The sequence below is a fragment of the Globicephala melas genome, chromosome 4 (assembly GCF_963455315.2).
Source record: "Globicephala melas chromosome 4, mGloMel1.2, whole genome shotgun sequence".
In the NCBI taxonomy this organism is placed as follows: Eukaryota; Metazoa; Chordata; class Mammalia; order Artiodactyla; family Delphinidae; genus Globicephala; species Globicephala melas.
In genome coordinates this window covers 115,542,676-115,562,839 of record NC_083317.1, presented here as the reverse complement: position 1 = coordinate 115,562,839, position 20,164 = coordinate 115,542,676, and the positions used below count along the sequence as shown (strand labels likewise).

General features: G+C 49.5%; 1 protein-coding gene across 1 annotated transcript; it reads right to left on the bottom strand.

Moving 5' to 3' along the window:
• Positions 1-1,414: 1,414 nt before the first annotated feature.
• On the bottom strand, positions 1,415-18,832 carry SIAH2 (siah E3 ubiquitin protein ligase 2). The gene is made up of 2 exons (XM_030873234.3): positions 17,872-18,832; positions 1,415-2,661 (listed from the first exon to the last, which is right to left on the bottom strand). Exons 1-2 carry the CDS (start codon positions 18,283-18,285, stop codon positions 2,104-2,106), a joined length of 972 nt encoding a protein of 323 aa, XP_030729094.1. The 5' UTR covers positions 18,286-18,832; the 3' UTR covers positions 1,415-2,103.
• Between the last annotated feature and the right edge of the window lie 1,332 nt (positions 18,833-20,164).

Sequence of the window (20,164 nt, the reverse complement as noted above, 5' to 3'; positions counted from 1 at the left end):
AACATGTTTGAATGGGGAGTCAGGAAGTCTGAATTCTAGAATCTGCGCTGCCACTAATGCGCTGTATGACTGCTGGCCCATCCCTTTACCTCTTGAGGCTGATAATCTAACATTTTATGCTTTTGGAGTAGTCTGATTCCACTGTCTGCTCCATTACAGTCTTTGATTGTAGTTTTACCCTTTGGTACCTCATTGACCAATTGGTCCTGATTTCCTCCATCACATATAACAAGAAGGGTGAGCTATGGACACCACAGGATGATGACAAGCTAGGCTAGTTCATGTACAAAACACACTGCCTGGGTGTCATACGTGCCCTAGACTGCCATCTCTGGACCAGCTCTGCCCCCCGAGGGTCAAAGTCCACCTGCTCCTGGATTCTAGTTTCACCTCCAGGCATCCCTCTATGTACTGGCTTGAAATGTGACTTTCTTGGTGACAAGGATTGTGGTTTTCATTCATTTACTAAACATGTGATAAGCACGTTCTTTTATTCATGGCACTGTTTTTCACCTTTATATGAAGAATAGCCTTGGAGATAAGTTGCTTTAGCAATTCCTTAACTGCCAAAACTCTTTTCCTGGCTAAAAACTCAGTCTCATCTAAAAAACAAAACAACTCTAAAGCCATCCTTCCCACCTGGTGCTTCTCTAATGCCATCGGGCCGCCAAGGTAAGCAGTCAATCCTCACCAGGCATTCAGGGCTAATATTGTGAATTCCTCTGAGGGTTTAGGGTTGGGACGTAGGGACTGGGTCACCCTGGCTTCGAACCCAGTACTCTGGACGTCAGCTCTAGCCAAGCCTCTTCCTTCTGATCCTGTAAAGCAGGAGGAATACTCTCCTTCCACAAGCTCTGGCACTGTCAGGCAGAAAGAACCGCTCCAAGGAGGAGACCTGCCGCACCAATGACACTCTGTGGTTCAGAGAAGTGAGTTTGGACCCCAGTGGTACCACCAATCCGCGCCATGATCTTGGACGAATGACGGTTTCTTCACGTGGAAACAGTGAGAGCTCCAAGCCCAGGGCAGGGGTGAAGCTTCAGGGCACCTGCACCTAGCAGGTACCCGATAAATATGCATTATTCCACTCAGAAGATGAAGCAGGATGTTCATTTTTGAAAAATATTTATTAAAAAACTAAAGTGAACGTGGCAAAAACAAACAAACGAACCCAACACATTCCTTTAAACAGCAAGCAGATGACACTGGTTATAAAGCGTTTCCAACTCTACTCGTCTAGTCTTTCCCACCATCTAAGTCAAGGAGGGCCACTGAAGGAAGCCACGTGTAAACAGGTCTTCTGGACTCGTGATGAGCAAAAACGACGTGAGAGCCATCAAAAGCCATCTGACTTGCTTTCCTAGGCAATCCACCCCGAACACGAGACAGTGACCAGCTCTCAGGACTGTGTTCATGGGGGTCTGTAGTTCTAGTTTTAATTTTGGGGTGGGGGGTGTGTGGATGAAATAGTAGAAAGACAAGCGGTATCAGCAGAGGGCAATCTTAAAGCACCTTTAAAATTGGGACCCTTTCCCACAATTTAACCCATTAATTCTCAAACTTTACTGCTGGAAAGAATCCCCTGATGAGATTGTTAAATTCGCAGGCTCCCCAGACTGCACGTTTCAGGTGAGCCCTCCAGGTGACTCTACGCACATTGGTTAGCCATCTGGTTTGAGAAACACTGTTTAAATTGCATTGAAACAATTCACACCCCCTTAAACACAAGAGTAAACTTAAGGAATCTGCTGACAGTCACTGTGCTTTTGTCAACCTGCAGGGACCAATGCGGGGAGGCAGGCAGGAAAGAGCCTCCGATTCCTAACATACAGCCCGAACGACCTGTCAGGTGCTGTTCGGGAAGTAAATAAAATTGAATAATAAAGTTGGTTTTAGGTCACAGAGCGGCCTCCAAATGACTAACAGGCCAACCTCCTCCATCCCAGTTTAATGAACTTTGTTGAGCCAATGCCAGATGGGAAGCTGCCGTTCACACAGAACACGGGGTAACTGTGGGTCTTGACTTGTGAAGACACAGTGAATAAAACATCTATAAAAACCTTTATTAACCATAAAGCACTATACCCAAATCATTTCAGTACATCACGGACAACACGTAGAAATAGTCACATTGATTCCAAGGTTCCCGTTATCTGCGAAAAGATGTGCTATGGCTGTGTCGAACACCAGGCAGTCGCTGTTCATGATGGCCGAGGACACGCCGTCGTGGATGGACCGGGGCGTGGCCTCCCAGGTCAGTCTCCTCCGGTTCCCGTTCAACTCCAGTCTGTAGGCGAAGTTCTCAGCCTGCTTGCGGGTGCCGATGAGCAGAACGATGGCGAAGAACTGCTGGTGGCCCTCGTACTTCTCTTGTTTCTCCAGCACCAGCATGAAGTGATGGCCGAAACACGACTGCATCATCACCCAGTCCACAGCCCCCGGCAGGTTAATGTCTGTGGCCAGGAAGACGATGTCTTCTCCCTGAAGGGTGGTGATGCTCTTGTGGGCGTGCATGAGATGGGACATCACGGCTTCCAGGGACCCCTGCCACTTGCAGGAAGCACCGGGACAAGGGCAAGAGTAGGGACGGTATTCACAGATGTCTTCGTGCTCCGGCTTCTCCGTGTGGTGTAGGGTCAGGGAACAGCCCGTGGTGGCGTACTGCGGGGGCAGAAAGAGTCAGAGTGAGACCTCGGGCCTCCTCAACCTCTATGGGGGCAAACCTCTAAGAGCCTTCACCCGCTCAGGTTTCCAAGACTTAAACTGCATTCTTATTTCAACTACTTTTGCTCGAGGGGAGTTAAACCTCGAAGACTTCAGAGTCTCAGTGCCTATTCATCCTCAGTACTGCTGTGCGTAAAATCAGGGGCACATCCCGAACCAGGAATGAACTGCACTCCTGCCCCTGTTCCAACACTTAAAAACATGAGAACTCAAGTGCTCTTACTATAAATGTCTCAAACGAAATTGTGAAGCCAGCCCTAGAAAATCTGGCCTTTTCCTTATTTTCTGTGAATTTAAAGAATTTTTAAAAAGAATTTAGAATTGCTTAGGGGTAGGATAAGGAATATATGTTATATCCAGACTAGTTTTCCCCTACAGACAATTCTGCAGAGAGTATAATTCCCCTCCATTGTCCCTGTCCACTTCTTCCTGGCTCAAATTGTGACCAGCAGGCAGCCTGTGGGAAGGCTGCCCTGTGGTTCCCTGCTCTTGCTGCTGGAGTGACCAGCCCAGGGCAGAAGAGAGCCCGCTGGACTTTCCCCAGACCCCTTCCTCAAGTCCATGTGCACTGCACATCTCTTCATGACCCGGTGGGTCAGGTCCTCGTGACAGGCCCGGTAAGAAGGGGAACTAAATTGGGTCCTGGAGTGGCCGCTCGTCCTAGATGAGTTTTCTGACAGTCTCTCCCTCCAACGCTGCCTTAATAGGGTGGGAACAAAACCTTTTTCTCCCTGCACTCAGGATGACATTCCTGATGGATAAATCACATCCATCATGAGACAAGACCACGCCAAAAGGAATTAGATTTCTATACCCAACCTTCATAAGAATGACCACGTTAATTCCCAGATACCAGATGGAGAATCAGCTCACAAGCAGACACTTGCCCAGAGTACTATGCTGTTGTTTTGCCGAGGATGACGAAACCTGAATGAACTTTTCAGGGGAAACCAGAAGTTAGCTCCATCCCCCTCGAGCCCAGGGTGGCAGGTATGCCATCTGGGTTCCCCCACTTGGATTCCCCTGCCCCCTGTTGAGACATGAAGACACCAAATAAGTGAAGAGCCACGTGATTTTTCTTCTTTTTTTTTTTGGCCGTGCCAGGCGGCTTGCAGGATCTTAGTTCCCCAACCAGGGACTGAACCCAGGACCACAGCAGTGAAAGGGCCAAGTCCTAGCCACTGGACGGCCAGGGAAGTCCCCCGTGTCATGTTTCCAAGATGCTATGTCCAATGCTCAAAAAACAAAACGAAACCCCACAGCTGTTTTTGCTTCTCCCTACCCTGCTTTAGGGAATAAACCCCTTATAAACTTTAAATAGGTCACATTCTCATCTTTACAGCTGAATTCATCACTAGCAATAAGCAGACACTGAGCATCTTCTCCTTTACAAGACCCTAAGCTGTAGTCACTGAGTGGATACAGAGCAGAGAAGGCAGCTACCACCCTTAGGGAGATGAGTCTCCCCTAATATGGAAGAAGAGGGTGGCTTAAAGAGAGAGACGCAGCTCCTTCCTCCTCTGTGCCTAAAGTGAATTATAACGGTCTTCAGTAGAAATTGGCAGAAGTAGTTGACCAGTTACTTACTTTGCCCGTAGGAATTGTGTATTCATCTTTTAAAACCACAGACTAGGGCTTCCCTGGTGGCGCAGTGGTTGAGAGTCCGCCTGCCGATGCAGGGGACGCGGGTTCGTGCCCCGGTCCGGGAAGATCCCACATGCCGCAGAGCGGCTGGGCGCGTGAGCCATGGCCGCTGAGCCTGCGCGTCCGGAGCCTGTGCTCCGCAACGCGAGAGGCCACAGCAGTGAGAGGCCCGCGTACCGCAAAAAACAAAACAAAACAAAAAACCACAGACTAATTTTAAAAGCACAGGTATAAGAAACTTAATCAGGAGAAACAAATTTATTTATCCATATATATTTATAGTTTGTGTTCCTAATAGTGTAAGGCCCTAAAAGACACACCTCTATTAACTGTGTTTTAAATCTAGGGTGAGGCTCGGAACACAGAGCCTTCTGATGGTTTTCTGTGAGTGATGGGTGAGGCGCTTCTGCCAGGTGTTTAAAAACACACATCCACACAATAAAAATAGCAAGAATTGGCCCAGAGCCTGGCAGATTCCCTGGCTGAAACAAGCCCTCAATACTTGGTTCTGAAGACCTTTCAGCATTGGCTGTTTACCACAGCTGCCTAGGAATAATTCCAGGAATGAGATGAACTCTGGCACAGAGTGTACAGAAAAGTACCACCTGCCCCTCTTCCCCAGCCCAAAGCCCCAAACCACTCCAGGTTCACGAAGTCAAACGTACAACAAATATTTATCACCTAGCAATCATTTTAGAACTTTTTCTTGCGTAACTCAAGTAGGAATATTTATATTCTGAATTATTGGTTTGCCTTACAAGTCACACACTCTTCCTTCGACCCAAATACAGAGAACAGGGGACCTCCCCAGATTACACGAATAGACCAGGCGTTACTTAGCATCTGTGTGGACAGTGACCTTATGAGAAAAGATCTTGCTGCGGCCTCTATTAACTTAAATAAATATAATTTTAAAGCGTTAATGTGCTTACTCTGCTTTTCGTAAACAAGCTGAACGTTAATGCCGATCTATTCCTTCTCTTTTCCATCACGGGCGAGGGTGTGTCTTCGTGACCATTGGCACCACTGTTAGGACGACTAGATTAGAGGTGATCTCTCAAAAGGAAAGATCTAAACTTTCAACGTGTGTGCACTCACACGCACACATACACGTGCGCTCTCGTGCCACACTTCATACTTGTGACAGTCTCGCCATTGTTCTCGAATGACGTTCTTGTCACCTACATTAGGGGCACTCCTCCAGGGATCAGAGGGCAGGCTTCAGGGTCTGTGAATTCCCCGAGACTGTCTATAAAATGGTCTAGGTGCCACTGAGGAGCAAACCCAAACTGCACTGGTCCCTGGGCTTTTGTTTTCTCGACAAGCTCCAAGGATTTCTAAGGGCTGCCAACCTCTGTGGCGCAGATCCCGCCCCCTGTGGTGTTTGCTGTCAGAGGGGCCACATCATGCAACAATAAACAGCTCAAATACATCAGAAGAACGGGTAACTATGCAAAGGAAGATGGGGTGGGGGGCGGTGATAGGTGATTTCAAAGTGGGGAGAGGTGGAAGAAGAGGGCGGATGGGAAGCCTCACTGTGGATGAAGCAGACTGTGGATGGTGCAGGTCCATCCAGTTTTAGCAGAGGGTTGGTGGAGCAAACAGTGGGGATAAAACCTAAGTGAGGAGGAGGGCCCAGGCTCCGTCAGGGACATCACTGACAGTTTAGTTTGTTTTCCGGGTTTCTCTACAGCACTATTGACAAAGAGCAGATGAGTCTGGGTTTGGGGGGCTGTGCATTGGAGGCCGTTTAGCAGCATCCCTGGCCTCTACCCCTCTACCCCCACCCACCACGTTCTGACAACCAGAAATGTCACCAGGCCTGGCCAAATGTCTCCTGGGCGGCAAAATCACCCCAGTGGAGAGCCACTGATCTCCAATGAGTGACAGAGCCTGGCGGGGCTGCCACACTCGCAGCCGCGAGGAGGGGCCACACCAGGAAGCGGTCGGGCTGGTCACCGGCCCAGCCAGCGGGCGCTACCCAGGGCAGCTCAGGAACGCCAGCCCTGACGCACGACTAGACCTTGACGGCCTGTGCAGCGTGGAGGGAGCCTGGGGCACTGGTTCCACCCGTTTCACAGACTGACTGACTCATCCTGGCCATGTCGTCACTGATGGCCACACCAGGGTCAGAGCTCTGTTTCCGGGTCCTCTGCTGCTCTTTTTCGGCACACGACAGCTTAGGAGTCAGACAGTCTAAGAACCACTCTTGAGAAAAAGAGACAATTTCCATCTGCCTTGATGCCCCGTACCCTCCACGGAACACACACACAACACCCAGCGTCCACAGATACACTGCTTCTGGAAGCAGGTTCGAATACGAACTTCTTCCTTGGGTGGCAAGGAGATAAAACAGCCCTGATAGCAGCCCACCCTAAGGAATGAGGTGGCGGTACCTCACAAACAAGTAACCAGTAATTAGGCCCTCCCAGCCTTCCCTGGCCTCTGGCAAGAAAGTCCTGAGGCTTCCCTTCTCTCAGTCTGGCTGGGGCCTGCCCACCCAAGGGGAGGGTTCAAAGGATGCCCGCTTTCCTTGAGACGCCGGCTTCTTCACTGCACACTCTTGTTCCTGAGATAAAGCACCTGGGCTGCTTCGCAGAGGGCTGTCTGCAGCCTGGGACACATCCATGGTTATAAATGAGATTTCTCCACCGGCAAGTATCTACTCGTCTCTTCCGGGGCTGAGTGGGATGTGCTTTAAGTGAACCTCTTTAACGGGAGGTTAGGGGAGACACGGACACACACAGGAGCTCAAAGCTAAAGAAGAATGTGTGTGGCATGGGGGAGATGGCCCTGCAGAGTGAGAAACAAAGCGATGTTGAAATAACATTTCTGACTTCTCTTTTAGAAACTCTGCACGTTGCGATGGCTCAAAAGTCTTGTGCAAACACGTTCTGCCGTGAAAAGGGCAACATGTGACCCGGTGCCTCATTCTGATGTCTTTGCAGAGAGCAGTAAATAGTGCCAATTGTTTTCTGGACGTGGGGTTTGAAGGTTGTTTTACTTAGGCTGGAATTTAGACAAGGTTTTTTTCCCTTTTTGGCATAGAGACACCTTGACACTCAAATACACACGACGAGGTGTGTCAGAAACGTAGTCAAACACTAGACACCTGTTATTTACCTAAGAAACGCAGGCATATTGTATTTGTTTACGGAATGGGTATATAAACAGAATTCTTAGCTTGCATGCTAGTTAAGGTCATGGATCCTGTGGCTGGTTTAGAATAAGTCTTTTCACCTACTTAATCAAATCTGAGTCCACGCGATTCAAGAACGACTTGCTGGACTCCCACAATCAACAGTCTATGACACTGGAGGCGCCGTGCACAGAAGCAGGTCCCTCCTGGGGACTGTGAGGTAACCGCCTCGCCTCCCCTGCTTACCTCCTAGGAAACAGTGAAATGTATTCGCAGAGTGTCTGCCAGCGCCTCAAACGAGAATGGCTCAAGAGAAACAAAGTACAATATATGTTGTGCTGCTGATGCTTATAAACTTTTGCATTAAATCCAAGAAACGACCTTGTCTCGGAGTAAGCGTAAGCAAAAGCAAAGTGCACTTTCTTTCCATCTAAATAAGCTGTCATCATCACAGAATGCACACTGACAGCCAAATGCAATGTCTGACCCTGGACTGGGAAACCAAAATTGCTACAAAGGGCATTGCTGGGGCAACCACTGAAATCTGAATATGGACTATAGATTAGATAAGAATATCTACTGCATATCACATTATCACCTTATTTACATAAACTATTTGTGGGGGGGGGAGGGGGTGTTCATAGCTTTTCTGAAACCTTACATAGATGGGAAAACATGATGCTTTCGTCGTTTTGATGGCTATATGTCCCTCTTGCTTAAAATGTGTTTACAACCACTGGTAGAGTGGGTGTGATTAGAACTCAAGTACCCAGTGTCCTGTGTAACCTTGGATTGAGCCTACCTACCTACCAAGTCACCTCTGAGTGGGTCCATAAAGCTACCTACTACTCAGCCCTTAGCTGTTATTACCAGTGGAGAATTTCAGACGTGGGCAACAGGAGAAAGTGACATCTCTTCTTTATTATAATAATCATACTCACCCTGCATCTGTCTGTCTAGCATCCTTCCTCTAAGAACTTCAGTGGATTTTCACTTAACTCAAATGGTATATTCCTCACCTCTGCTATGAGGTAGTGCAAAGACATAATTATCTACCCATAGTGCAGTAACAGTTTCACAGAGAAGACAGTGCCACTCAGTACTTGAGCTGTCAAACAGTGGTGAGGCTAAGAAAATACTGACATTTAACTTTATAAAACTTTCTTCCGGAGAAGGCAATGCTAATTCACATCTTAGGCTCAAAAATTCCTCCTTTTTGCCTAAGAAAAAGTCGACGAGCCTCATGGGGCAGAGTTTTCTTACTGAAGGGGACTTGGTGGAAGAGTGGCATCTTATTATTGCAGTCATCTGAGAACATCCTACTCTTGGGGAGGGGTGTGTGTGCGTCTGGCCTTACAAAGACTCCTTGGGCTGGCAGGGGGTTCTTTTCAATCTTGGAAATGTTAAACAAAAGTTGACTTTTGACCAAATATACCTCTCATCTGACCGTAGCTCGAGCTAGCAGGCAACCCCACAATGGCTTGGAGAACCAGTTTCGTAAGGTCCCTTCAGAGTCTCTGTTCAAGCAAACAAAAGCATCGTAAAGTAGGAGCTGGAGTGAGAGGCGTTATGGGCCTTGTCCAGACTTTCTCAATACACCCTTCCCGCCAAGCTCCCACCTGCATGATCACGTTCACTGCCCTGCCCACCCTTCCAACGGCGCTAGGATCCCTCTGGACGTTTTTCTCAGTGAATGCAACTGAATTCACAAGAAGGCTGAAGCGGTAGGGTTGCCAGATGTAGCAAATGAAGATACACGCAGCTCAGTACGTTACAGACAATGTTTAGGTTATACTGATATCAAAAAATTATTTATTTGAAACTCAAATGTAACTGGGCATCCTGTATGCCCAGTTAAATAAAAGGCCCCTTCTGGTACCACTACTGCCATCCCTCCAAAAGCCACTACATGAGGCTGGAATCCCTGTTCCTCAGCTGGTGGAGTTGGTAGCAGAAAGGGCAGGAGGTTATGTGTAATTATAAGGCACATTCTGGAGTTTCTGCTCCCCAAACTAACAAACTTTGGGCAGATCTCTTGGGGGGATGCTAACCGTGTCCTACTTCCTTCACAAAGTAATTAGGAGGATAACGTGAGGTAATGCACCCAGCTCGGACCAGGTAAACAACATTTTCTACAAGCACTGGCCTTCCACACAGCCCCATCAGGATCTTCCATCCCTTCCTTCTCTGTGGGCATGCTGCTGCTCATGCTTTTTAATTTTAAAAAACATTTTTATTTATTTTTGGCTGCGTTGGGTCTTCATTGCTGCGCGCGGGCTTTCTCTAGTTGCAGTAAGCGGGGGCTACTCTTCGTTGCGGTACTCAGGCTTCTCATTGCGGTGGCTTCTCTTGTTGCACAGCACTGGCTCTAGGTGTACGGGCTTCAGTAGTTGTGGCACATGGGCTCAGTAGTTGCGGCTCACGGGCTCTAGAGCGCAGGCTCAGTAGTTGTGGCGCACAGGCTTAGTTGCTCCCCGGCATGTGGGATCTTCCCGGACCAGGGCTCGAACCCATGTCCCCTGCATTGGCAGGCGGATTCTTTTTTTGCGGCACGTGGGCCTCTCACTGTTGTGGCCTCTCCCGTTGCGGAGCACAGGCTCCGGACGCCCAGGCTCAGCGGCCATGGCTCACGGGCCCAGCCGCTCCGCGGCATGTGGGATCTTCCCGGACCGGGGCACAAACCCGTGTCCCCTGCATCGGCAGGCAGACTCTCAACCACTGCGCCACCAGGGAAGCCCGGCAGGCGGATTCTTAACCACTGCGCCAGCAGGGAAGTCCTGCTCATCCTTTTTAATGCAGCTCCAACACCACCACTGAGGGAGGCCTCCAGATTCCTCTGCTCCTACTACTTCAGAAGGGCTCTGTTGGCACATCTATCTCCAGAGTTAGACTCAGAGTTTCAGAAGGATGGGGTGGGAGGGGTGGGGCGATGGCTGGCTAGGCAGATGGTTTGTAGGAAGAGAGGGCTTGGGGCTGCAGGGGATTCCAAGGCAGGGGTGGGTCTGATGAAAAGTTAGTGGGTCATCAGGAGGGGCCAACTCTTGCCTGATGTTACATGAGGGAGAAAAAGCAGGCAGCAGCATTAAGAAAAGCAAAAGGATAACACCCATTGCTGGTGACGCTGGAGAGAAGTGGGCACTTGATTGTAAATGATTCTACGTGAGAAGGCAATGTGGCTGTATGAGCAATAGCTTCTGATTTCTGCACCTACCCTTTGGCCCTATCATTCAACATCTAGGAATGTATCATTAGGAAATAATCATTTTCTTATGCACAGGGATTCAGTTATAGCAGTACTTTTCTTTCTTTTTTAAACACAGTAAGAAAACAGAATGATTTAAATGACCACAAACTGGAGTTGGATTAAATAACTGATACATTCATAATCAACATTCCATTCCATAACATTCCAGAGTTATGGAGCTGCAATACTATGCAGCCATTAAACAGGATCTTAAGGAATATTTATCAGTGTGGAAAAGCAGTCACAACGTGTTAGATGAAAACAGGTTATGAAATAGTATGTGGATTTCCCATCTGACTTGTTTTTCGTTGTTTGTTTGTATATTTTGATGTAGCAGTAAGTTTGCAAGGACCTGTGCAAAAATGGTGCAGTGGCTATTCTAGGTGGTGGGGATTACGGAAAATAATATCAAATTGAAATCTCCCATATGTTCTACATTAAAAATAACGCCTGGTGGCGCATTATTTTATTAAAAATAATGCCTGGTGGCGCAGTGGTTGAGAGTCCGCCTGCCGATGCAGGGGACACGGGTTCGTGCCCCGGTCCGGGAAGATCCCACATGCCGTGGAGCGGCTGGGCCCGTGAGCCATGGCCGCTGAGCCTGCGCGTCCGGAGCCTGTGCTCCGCAATGGGAGAGGCCACAGCAGTGAGAGGCCCGCGTACCGCAAAAAAAAAAAAAAACCCCAAAAAACCAATCAGAGTAAGAGGTAGCCTGGGGAAGAAGGAGTGAGCCAAAGACACTACCTTTATTGATTGAAAGTTATAAAACAGGGCTCAGGTCCACACATTTAACACAGGTTACCTTCCATCCATCTCGACAGTGTCTGTGGCTGAAAACTGGGAAGGGGATAACCTTTTACTCACAGACACTGTACAGTGTATAATTCATTACAATAAAGCCTTTACCCAACTGGAAATGAGAATGACAGCTTCCCAATTTTTAAGAAACAAATGGAGAAAGATGCACATGTGGGGCAAAGTTGATGAAATTCTGCTAGGGAATTTTCTGTATCTCTCACAAGCATCAGAAAGTACACTCAGGTTTAATATAAAAACACATTTGCGGGCTTCCCTGGTGGCACACTGGTTGAGAGTCTGCCTGCCAGTACAGGGGACACGGGTTCGAGCCCTGGTCTGGGAGGATCCCACATGCCGCGGAGCAACTGGGCCCGTGAGCCACAACTACTGAGCCTGCGCGTCTGGAGCCTGTGCTCCGCAACAAGAGAGGCCGCGACAGTGAGAGGCGCACCGCGATGAAGAGTGGCCCCCGCTCGCCACAACTAGAGAAAGCCCTCGCACAGAAACGAAGACCCAACACAGCCAAAAATAAATAAATAAATTTATTTTTTTAAAAAAAAAGTAAAATAATTTTTAAAAAAATTTAAAAAGAACCCCCCAAAACCACATTTGCTCAGGAAGCCTTTCTGTGTGACTCAGCAGCAACACACAATGGCTCTGAAGGCTGGTGTTCACTCTGGCAGATGTGTACCGACTCTGCGCCCCTTTCAAGGAGTGAGGAGGACCTTACGGGTGGGAATGAGAAATGTCACAGTTCACAAATTTCATCAGATGTACAAGTCTGGCTCTTAAGACATTTTACACTGAGGTCTTACTGTAGTCATCTGTATATAGCACTTTATATGCGGCTTCACAAAAAAAGGGCAACTCTAATCCATTCCTAGGCTGGGGACTTTATAGGTCAGACCTGCTGTACCTTTTGGCTCTGCTTGTACTAAAGATCACCTTTAGGTAACAATGATTTAGTCTAGTTCCAGACGGTGGCGACCTGTGAAAGATCTTTGGCCAACTCTGCGTAGAATCAGCATTAAACTTTGGTTCTCTTTCCTAGTTGGGGCTTCTGTTCTTGATTTGATATTCAAAAGCTGTCAGCTTTGTTCTTGAAAATCTTGAGCCTCACCAGAAACGCACATGGACCCCAGTGCCTGCCAGCACAGGCTTTTAGGAGGCAACCTGGTCAACTTCAGCCAGGAGTGAGGACGGCAGGGACGATTTCCAAAGTAAAGGATTTTGTCTTCGGGGAATTACTGAGGCTCAGAAGAGATCTTTGAAATTGTTTTGGCAAATCAGCTTATACCCTCAGAATTTTAGGTGACTGATCACCCATCACCTAGCAACCACTGTGATCCCACCCATCGTCCATCTGATTTGGTGAAGCAGAAGCCCTCTGCAGCACTTCTGATCTGAGAGCGCCCACCAGCTAGGGGTTATCTCCGTTCTTTTAAACTGATGAACAAAAAGGTTCAAGGAAGAAGTGACTGGACTGAGGTCACAGAAAGCCAGGATGAGAACCCAGTCCTGTCTCCTGCGTAGTGCCCTTTTCCCTTGGACAGCTCGCTAGATTCCCAAACTTTAGGGCCAAAAAAGATCCTTGGTATAATCATTTAGTTCAACTCTTTCTCTTAAAGGCACTCAGGTGCCTTGTACAAAGTCAAACATCTAGTCAATGGGACAACAGCTCAGGTCTCCCAAAGGCCAGAAGGTTGAGCATTCTCTCTGGGCAAAACAAAGATGAAAAGGGAATAAGCTGTAACAGTTGGGGCCTATCGGAGTTTCAAAGTTCATGCATGCTCAGAGTTAAATGAGAACGTCCAGTCTCAATGGATGCTTTCTAGAAGAGAACCAGGTCAGAGGTTGCACACTGGCAGCTGGAATTTGGTCTGCAGACATGGTTGGTTGGGCCTGCAAGTACTGGCTTTACATTTGAATTTGGCCAATGTTAAAGAAAAAAAAATTGAGATTTTAAAAAAAATTTATTTATTTATGGCTGCGTTGGGTCTTCGTTGCTGCGCGCAGGCTTTCTCTAGTTGTGGCGAGCGGGGGCTACTCTTCATTGGGGTGCGCGGGCTTCTCATCGCGGTGGCTTCTCTTGCTGCGGAGCATGGGCTCTAGGCGCGCGGGCTTCAGTAGTTGTGGCACACGGGCTCAGCAGTGGTGGCTCGTGGGCTCTAGCACGCAGGTTCTGTAGTTGTGGCACACGGGCTTAGTTGCTCCGCGGCATGTGGGATCTTCCCAGACCAGTGCTCGAACCCGTGTCGCCTGCATTGGCAGGCGGATTCTTAAGCACTGCACCACCAGGGAAGCCCAAATTGAGATATGTAACATTCAAAAAATCCAGATTTCTGGCTTTTCTTGAAAAAATCCAAAGGTCTGGCATGGCTGCATCCACATTCCCATCCCTGCCAACCGGCCAGACTCAGGCAAAAGTTGCCCTCTTTGAAGGTGGCATGTGTGGTCCAACTCCCAACCACCCCCACTGCCCCTGACGTCACCCGAACCTGAGGCCACGTGTCAGATGCCTCTGTCCCTTGCATTACCTGTCCCTGCTGGTATTTACAATTTGTCCCTAGATGAGTCCACACTGAGGAGCTTTTAACTTTCAGCTGGATTATCTAATTTGCCTTTTTTTTTTTTGAGCGACACTAACAACACTGTCACAATCCAACTGCAGGGAAGACTTAATCTGACAGAGGCTTTCCAGTTCCGTAATTATTTGGTGGTGACGCTGCTAGAAACTTTTAGAGCAGCCAGAGAAGAAGTGGAAAGAAAACGTCTCACAGTGCAAGTGGGCTTCGATGGTTGAACATTTCCCACGGCTGCGAAGAGGAATACTTGGCTAATATTAAAATACACTGTCGAGTGGGGGCGCCGACGCGTCAGCCTTCACTCCCCCCACACCCACGCTCCCCGGAGGTGGCTGCGGGTTTGAGATAAGGGGATAGGATGCCTAAACTTCTCAGGCGTGGCACAGGCCATACAATGGACTAAAAATACCACAGGTGGCAGACAGCCGTGCTCTGATAGAGATCCTTTTTTTAAAAGGAGACCTGAGCTAATAGCGCATATGGTGCCCTCTATCAGAGGTGCTGGCAGGACTCTAGCCTTTAATTAGGTGACCCCACACCTACATAAGGAAGCTATTTGACAACGCACCCATTCTGGGGGCAACTGAAGCACAAGCAGTTCAGAGCTGGGTTGAAATCCCCCCAAATGTTAGGTCTGTCGGCGGTTCCCTCCCTCCTCTCCCCGCCACCCCGCCGGATCTTCTCACTCCACAAGCCCTACCACATTCCTGCCAATGAATTTTAGAGTCAGCATCTATGTTGTCTCATTGGGACGTGTCCATCTGGTGAACTCATCCAGTCGGATGATTTTGTTACCGGTGTCAACCTCAAGTTATGCTTTGGAGCCTTGGAGTACAAGCTCAGATTCCAAATCCCTACATAGTGAGTAGTACAAAGGATGTGTGCCTTCCGAATGCAGGTTTATGGGCTGGTCCACTGTGTGATCTCGACAAGTCACTTAACACTTAACCTCTCTATAGGCGCTTGTTTCCTCACCTGCGAAAAAGAAAGCAAACCCATAAAAGATGACCCATGCAAAGGAGCTGGCACGCAAAGGGCATCTAACAAGCATTCCACAGAGCCTCCCTTCTTTTCATGGAATTCTGGAAGCTACAGGTCCTCAGAAGTTGAACAGTCCAATCTCCTCATTACAGATGAGGACATCAAGGCCCCCAGAAGTGGTCTCGCAGGCAAACAATGGCAGTGCTAGGCAACTCCTGAGACCTGGCTTCTGGTATTTTACCCAACGTCCGTTTTCTCCCATGAGCCAGCCCATGAGAGAGACTCAGAGCAGGTAGGGACAAGTGACAAGGCAGTCCCTATGATTTGCAGGGGCAAGTGTGAGGCATAGGGCTTGCTAGGCAGACCTAGTTTGCTGAAGTTTGCCACAGACCTCACCATTCCCTATTGCTCTCGGCCTCCCCAACAAACATTATCGCAGCTGCTTGCTGAGCCTCTGTATCCAGCCAAGTTTGGTTGATCCAAACTAGCTGGCTGAGCTGCCCTGTCGACAGTCTGGATTACTGATCACCCAGAGTTGAGGCATGCATACTCCAGCTCTACAAATCTCACATATATGCACGCGCACAAAAGTGAGCCCCCAGGTCACTTTCTAAGCTCGGTTCCTGGTCTGCAGGGCGATGGTTGACCCTGTCTAATTTCAGCTTGCAAAGCGATGGCTTTGTCCAAGTGCAGTCTTACAGAATGGGAGCTTGAAAAATCACTGACATGTACAGAAACGCTGGATACCCTTGATTCCCAAGAGAACTCTTCTTCAAGAGAGACTTCACATTAGGAAAGAACACATGCTTCAATAGGAACCAGAATCTTGGATCCTGAAAGTGAAACTTCATACTTCAGACAGCATGTTGTAACTGTCCCTTTCCCTTTCTCTAGGGAGCAACATAATGCTTTTATGATACTGCTTTCTAAAAATAAATTAGGGATAGCTGACTGATATCCAATGCTCATTTGTGACCTGCAATTCATCTAAAATAATTTCTTTTATCAGCCACTGAAGGTTTGGGGGAAAGTGAAAGGCTGAGAAGATGGCTCCCCAGAAACCCTGTGGGGCATCCACCACCTCCTCACCCAGGCCCCACAAAATACCTCAAACCTCAAATATCCACTCTTATGTCACCTATCGCCAAACCTTCTCTTGATCGCTAGGCTGCCACCTTCTTCATGACCCTAAGAAAATTTTGGAACTATTTTGTCTAAATTTTGTAACAACCTACTACTGGGCTGGGTGAATTACGAAGCATTACATGAGGAGTAGTTGAAAGCGGAGTCATTTATTAAGGTTGACTGAAAACCCACAGCCCAGACACGGCTTCAAACCCTTATTTGAATACGCTATTTTAGACTTGATTTGCGGTGCGGCACAGACCAAATTAAATCACTCATTTTACTGACTTGAGTCCCAAGCTTCAATTCTCTGCTGGACTATTTTTAATTTAAAAATAAGCTCTTGCCCTATAAAAGTAAGCAGCAGCAATGCAAGACAGCCTAAATGGCCCAAGAGACAGTAAGTAGTTACTTTTACAAAAAAACACAGAAGTATTACTGACATTATTTCTAAGTTCAGAGAGTGAACTTTATGGTAAAATTCTAGGTTATAATAAGGTAACATAGAGAGGTATGCCTCTGAAACTGCTCCTGAAGATTTTTAAATGACAGATGTAGGTAAACAGATGCTACAATATGACCACACAATGCAATATTATGCAGTCATTTAAAATACAAGGAGGTAGAGCTGGGTTGCAGATATAGAAAAATACATGTGATGAAACGAATTTACGACAGCAAGTTGCAGAAGCCATTTTTGGAGAAAACTTATGTGTGCATATATAAACCTTTCTGACACTGACATCTACGATTCTATATTCAGCTGCGGAAGAGCATATTTATATATGGTTAGAAAAAACCCTATGCAGATGCATACTAAACCTAACATTGGTGGGAAAGGAGGTGCGACAACTTGCTCTTCCACTTGACTTCTTGTCTCAGTGATGTGCTTTTTTTTTTTTTGCAAGATCATCGATAATTTTTTAACTAAATAAAAAATAAAGTGATGGGCTTTAAAGAACTGTAACAACCGCTCCTGCGTGCCCTTCCTGTTAAATTCCCATCAACTCTTGCTTTCACCCCACTTAGTGAAAAAAACACAACTCCCCAGTTCTTGGAAGCCTGGGAGAGGGAAAGGCGTGGCTTACAGGGTTCTCTTGTTGCTGGAGGAAAACAGGCTGTAGGCACCCTTTTTTTAGCTACCCTCCCGAGGGCTCCCACGTGTCAGGGGTGCGCTGAAAGCAGGCGCGGGGTGCAGGAGGAATACAGTAGCAATTCTTCCAAGCCCAGCGCTGGTAAAGGGTGCGTTTGGTTCGCCCTTCCCCCCCCTCCTCAATCCCCCAAAGATAGTCAGCTTCCCGGTCCAAGTTTTACTTGGGCGGCCCAGCTCTACCCTGCCTGAGTACACGTCTGCAGAGTACGCAGGCTCCGGGTGGGGAGAGCGTGAAGTGTTCTAACAACGATCGCGTGCCAATTAGGCTGGGGTCAGTGATCGGGCAGCTGTCAGCCCAGAGCTACTCTCAAAGTGGACAGGTGGGCATGGGGGAGCGTCGACAAGGTGTAAACATTTTTTTTTTTTTTTTTTAATAGGAGAGATGCCACCTGCCTCTCAGCGCCTGAGAGTGGGCTGGAGGACACAGGAGTTCCGGGAGGTCGCCGGGTGGAGGTGCGCGGCTGGCACCTGGGCTTACCTTGCAGGGAAACAGGACTGCCGAGGCCACCTTCTCCATAGCCAGGTTCCTGATGCTGGGCGTCAGGGCGCCCCTGCACGTCGGGCAGCAGCTCAACTTCTGGCGGCATTGGTTACACACCAAGTGCCCGGCCTGGCACTGCAGGATGGGGGGCAGGACATAGTCAAAGCAGACCGGGCACTCGAAGAGCGAGGTCAGCTCGTGGTGTTGCGGGGACACCGGGCCAGCCCCGCCGCCGCCGGAGCCCGAGATCACCGCCGCCGCGGCGGGCACCGCGGACGAGCCGGGGCCCGCAGCCGAGATGGTGGCGGCGGCCGGGGGCGCAGTCGGGGACTGAGCGTGCTGGGGCTGCGGCGGCGGCTGCTTGCTGCAGGGTTTGTTAGCGCTGGGGCCGGTGGAGGACGGGCGGCTCATCGCGTTCCGAACCAACCATGGAACTGCGGGCGCCTGCCTGCCGCGGGGCCGCCGGGGTCAAGGCGGTGCGCGCCCCGCGGGCGGCGGGCTCCTGGGCAACGCCACCGCGCCCAGCCCGGGACCGAGCAGCGGAGGCGGTCGGCGCCGGGCAGGCGGGGGAGGGGGGCCGAACCGCGCTGACGATCTCCGCGGTCCCCGGCGCTCCGAGCACCCCTCCGCGCCCCCAGACTCCTCCTCCCGGAGGCGTCGCAGCCCCGAAGCCTAGCGGTGCGCAGAACCACGGCCCACTCGCTCCTGGAGCGGCAGCTGACGCAAGCCCCGGGGGCGCGCGCGGACGTGACGCTTGGATACGTGTGCGGCCGCCCAGGCGCGCGGGGACTGGCAGAGCCACCCTGCGCTGGAGCGCTGGCTCCGCCCGACTCCAGCTGGCAGCACGGGGAACCGCCTAGCGCGGGCGCTTCCTGCCGGGGCTGAGGACCCGACCCGCGCCAGTGAGCATGTCCGGTCGCCGCTGTAGCCGCCGCGCGCGGGGTCTTGATTTTCCGGGCTGCGGAGGCGGGGGCCGCTCTTTGGGAAGGCGTTGCCCAAGCCCTCTGGCCGCACCCCGTGGAGTCACGCCGACGCTTCCCGCGGGCGCAATCCAGGACAACTTTAGGCGGGGCGGGGCCTTGGATGGTGGGCGGGGCAGGACGCGGGCGTCCGACTACAACAGGTCGGAAAAAACCGAGACGTTTCACTTCCCTGGGTTGAGTCAGCAGCGCGCGGGGGAGGCGTGCCGCTCGGCCAGGCCAGCATTTAGTCTGGAGCGCGGGGTCAGGACCCGGAGCTTTGGGCGAGAGCAGGGCAAGGGTCTGGGGTTGGGTCTGCAGCGGGCGCGGGACCTAGTGCTGGGCTGTTAGGGGTGTGTTTGGGTCACTCCTTTGTCCTGCTTCCCAAGATGGAGAGGAGGTAAACTACTCCTTTCTCATCGGACCTGCCGAAGCCTTCGTTGAATCGAGCGCCTTTGACTTGCTAGCAGGCCGGGGAGGGAGTTCGTGGACAGAGTTGGCTAAAAGGAGAGTTCGAGATCTCCAAAATCTAAGAATGTCAGAAATGTGGCTTGGGTCCTGAAGCCCCCGGAGGACAGTGGGTGATCCTCCAATACAACGCATTCTCATCTTTGAGATCCCTTCAAAGTCCAAGACTTTGGTGCAAGGCGTAGGCGAGACGGTGGTAAGGACTGGGTGAAGAACGGTGGCCTCCGCTTACCATCTGTGTGACTTTGGACAAGTTCTTTAATTTCTCTGTGCCTCAATTTCCTCATTTGAGAAGGTGGAATAAAAAGAGCCCCTATTTTATAGGTGGGATAGTGAGGATTAAGTGAGTTTGATATATGCCGAGAACCTGGCCCATCATAAGCACTGCTTAACATTAGCTGTTATTTAAAAAAAATACTTAGTGAATGTTTAATAATATTAATGAGTATCAGTGAATAAAATCTGTCCAAGAAATATACTGTTAGAGGCCGGAAGAAAGAAAGCTTAATCTTATACAGGGCATCTAGAAAGACTACATGCATGGAATTGGTGGAATTTGATCTAAATCTTGAAAAATAATAGATGTGATGTCATTCAGTCATTCAGTAAATGTTTCCGGAGCATTTATTATGTACCAGCCACTGTTTGGGCTCTGAGAATGCTTCCAGTTTAGTCTCTGTTATAGTAAGGGAGCAATGCCGGTAACCAAACACTCATGGAAGAGGTTTTCAGATGAATAGGCGGGGGTGAAGATACTGTAGCAGCAGCTGAAGCACAGTGAGGGAATGCATTGGGACTTGGGAGTGTGGAGATGGAGCATGGGAGCCTCAATTGGCCTGATAGGACCTTTATGTCAATGTCAA

Bases quoted from the DNA above. Each gene is read 5' to 3' on its own strand.
- SIAH2 (XM_030873234.3), bottom strand. From the start codon at position 18,285: ATGAGCCGCCCGTCCTCCACCGGCCCCAGCGCTAACAAACCCTGCAGC. The intron at 2,662-17,871 runs GTAAGCCCAGGT...CTGCCCCCGCAG, and splicing joins CAGTCCTGTTTCCCTGCAAG to TACGCCACCACGGGCTGTTC.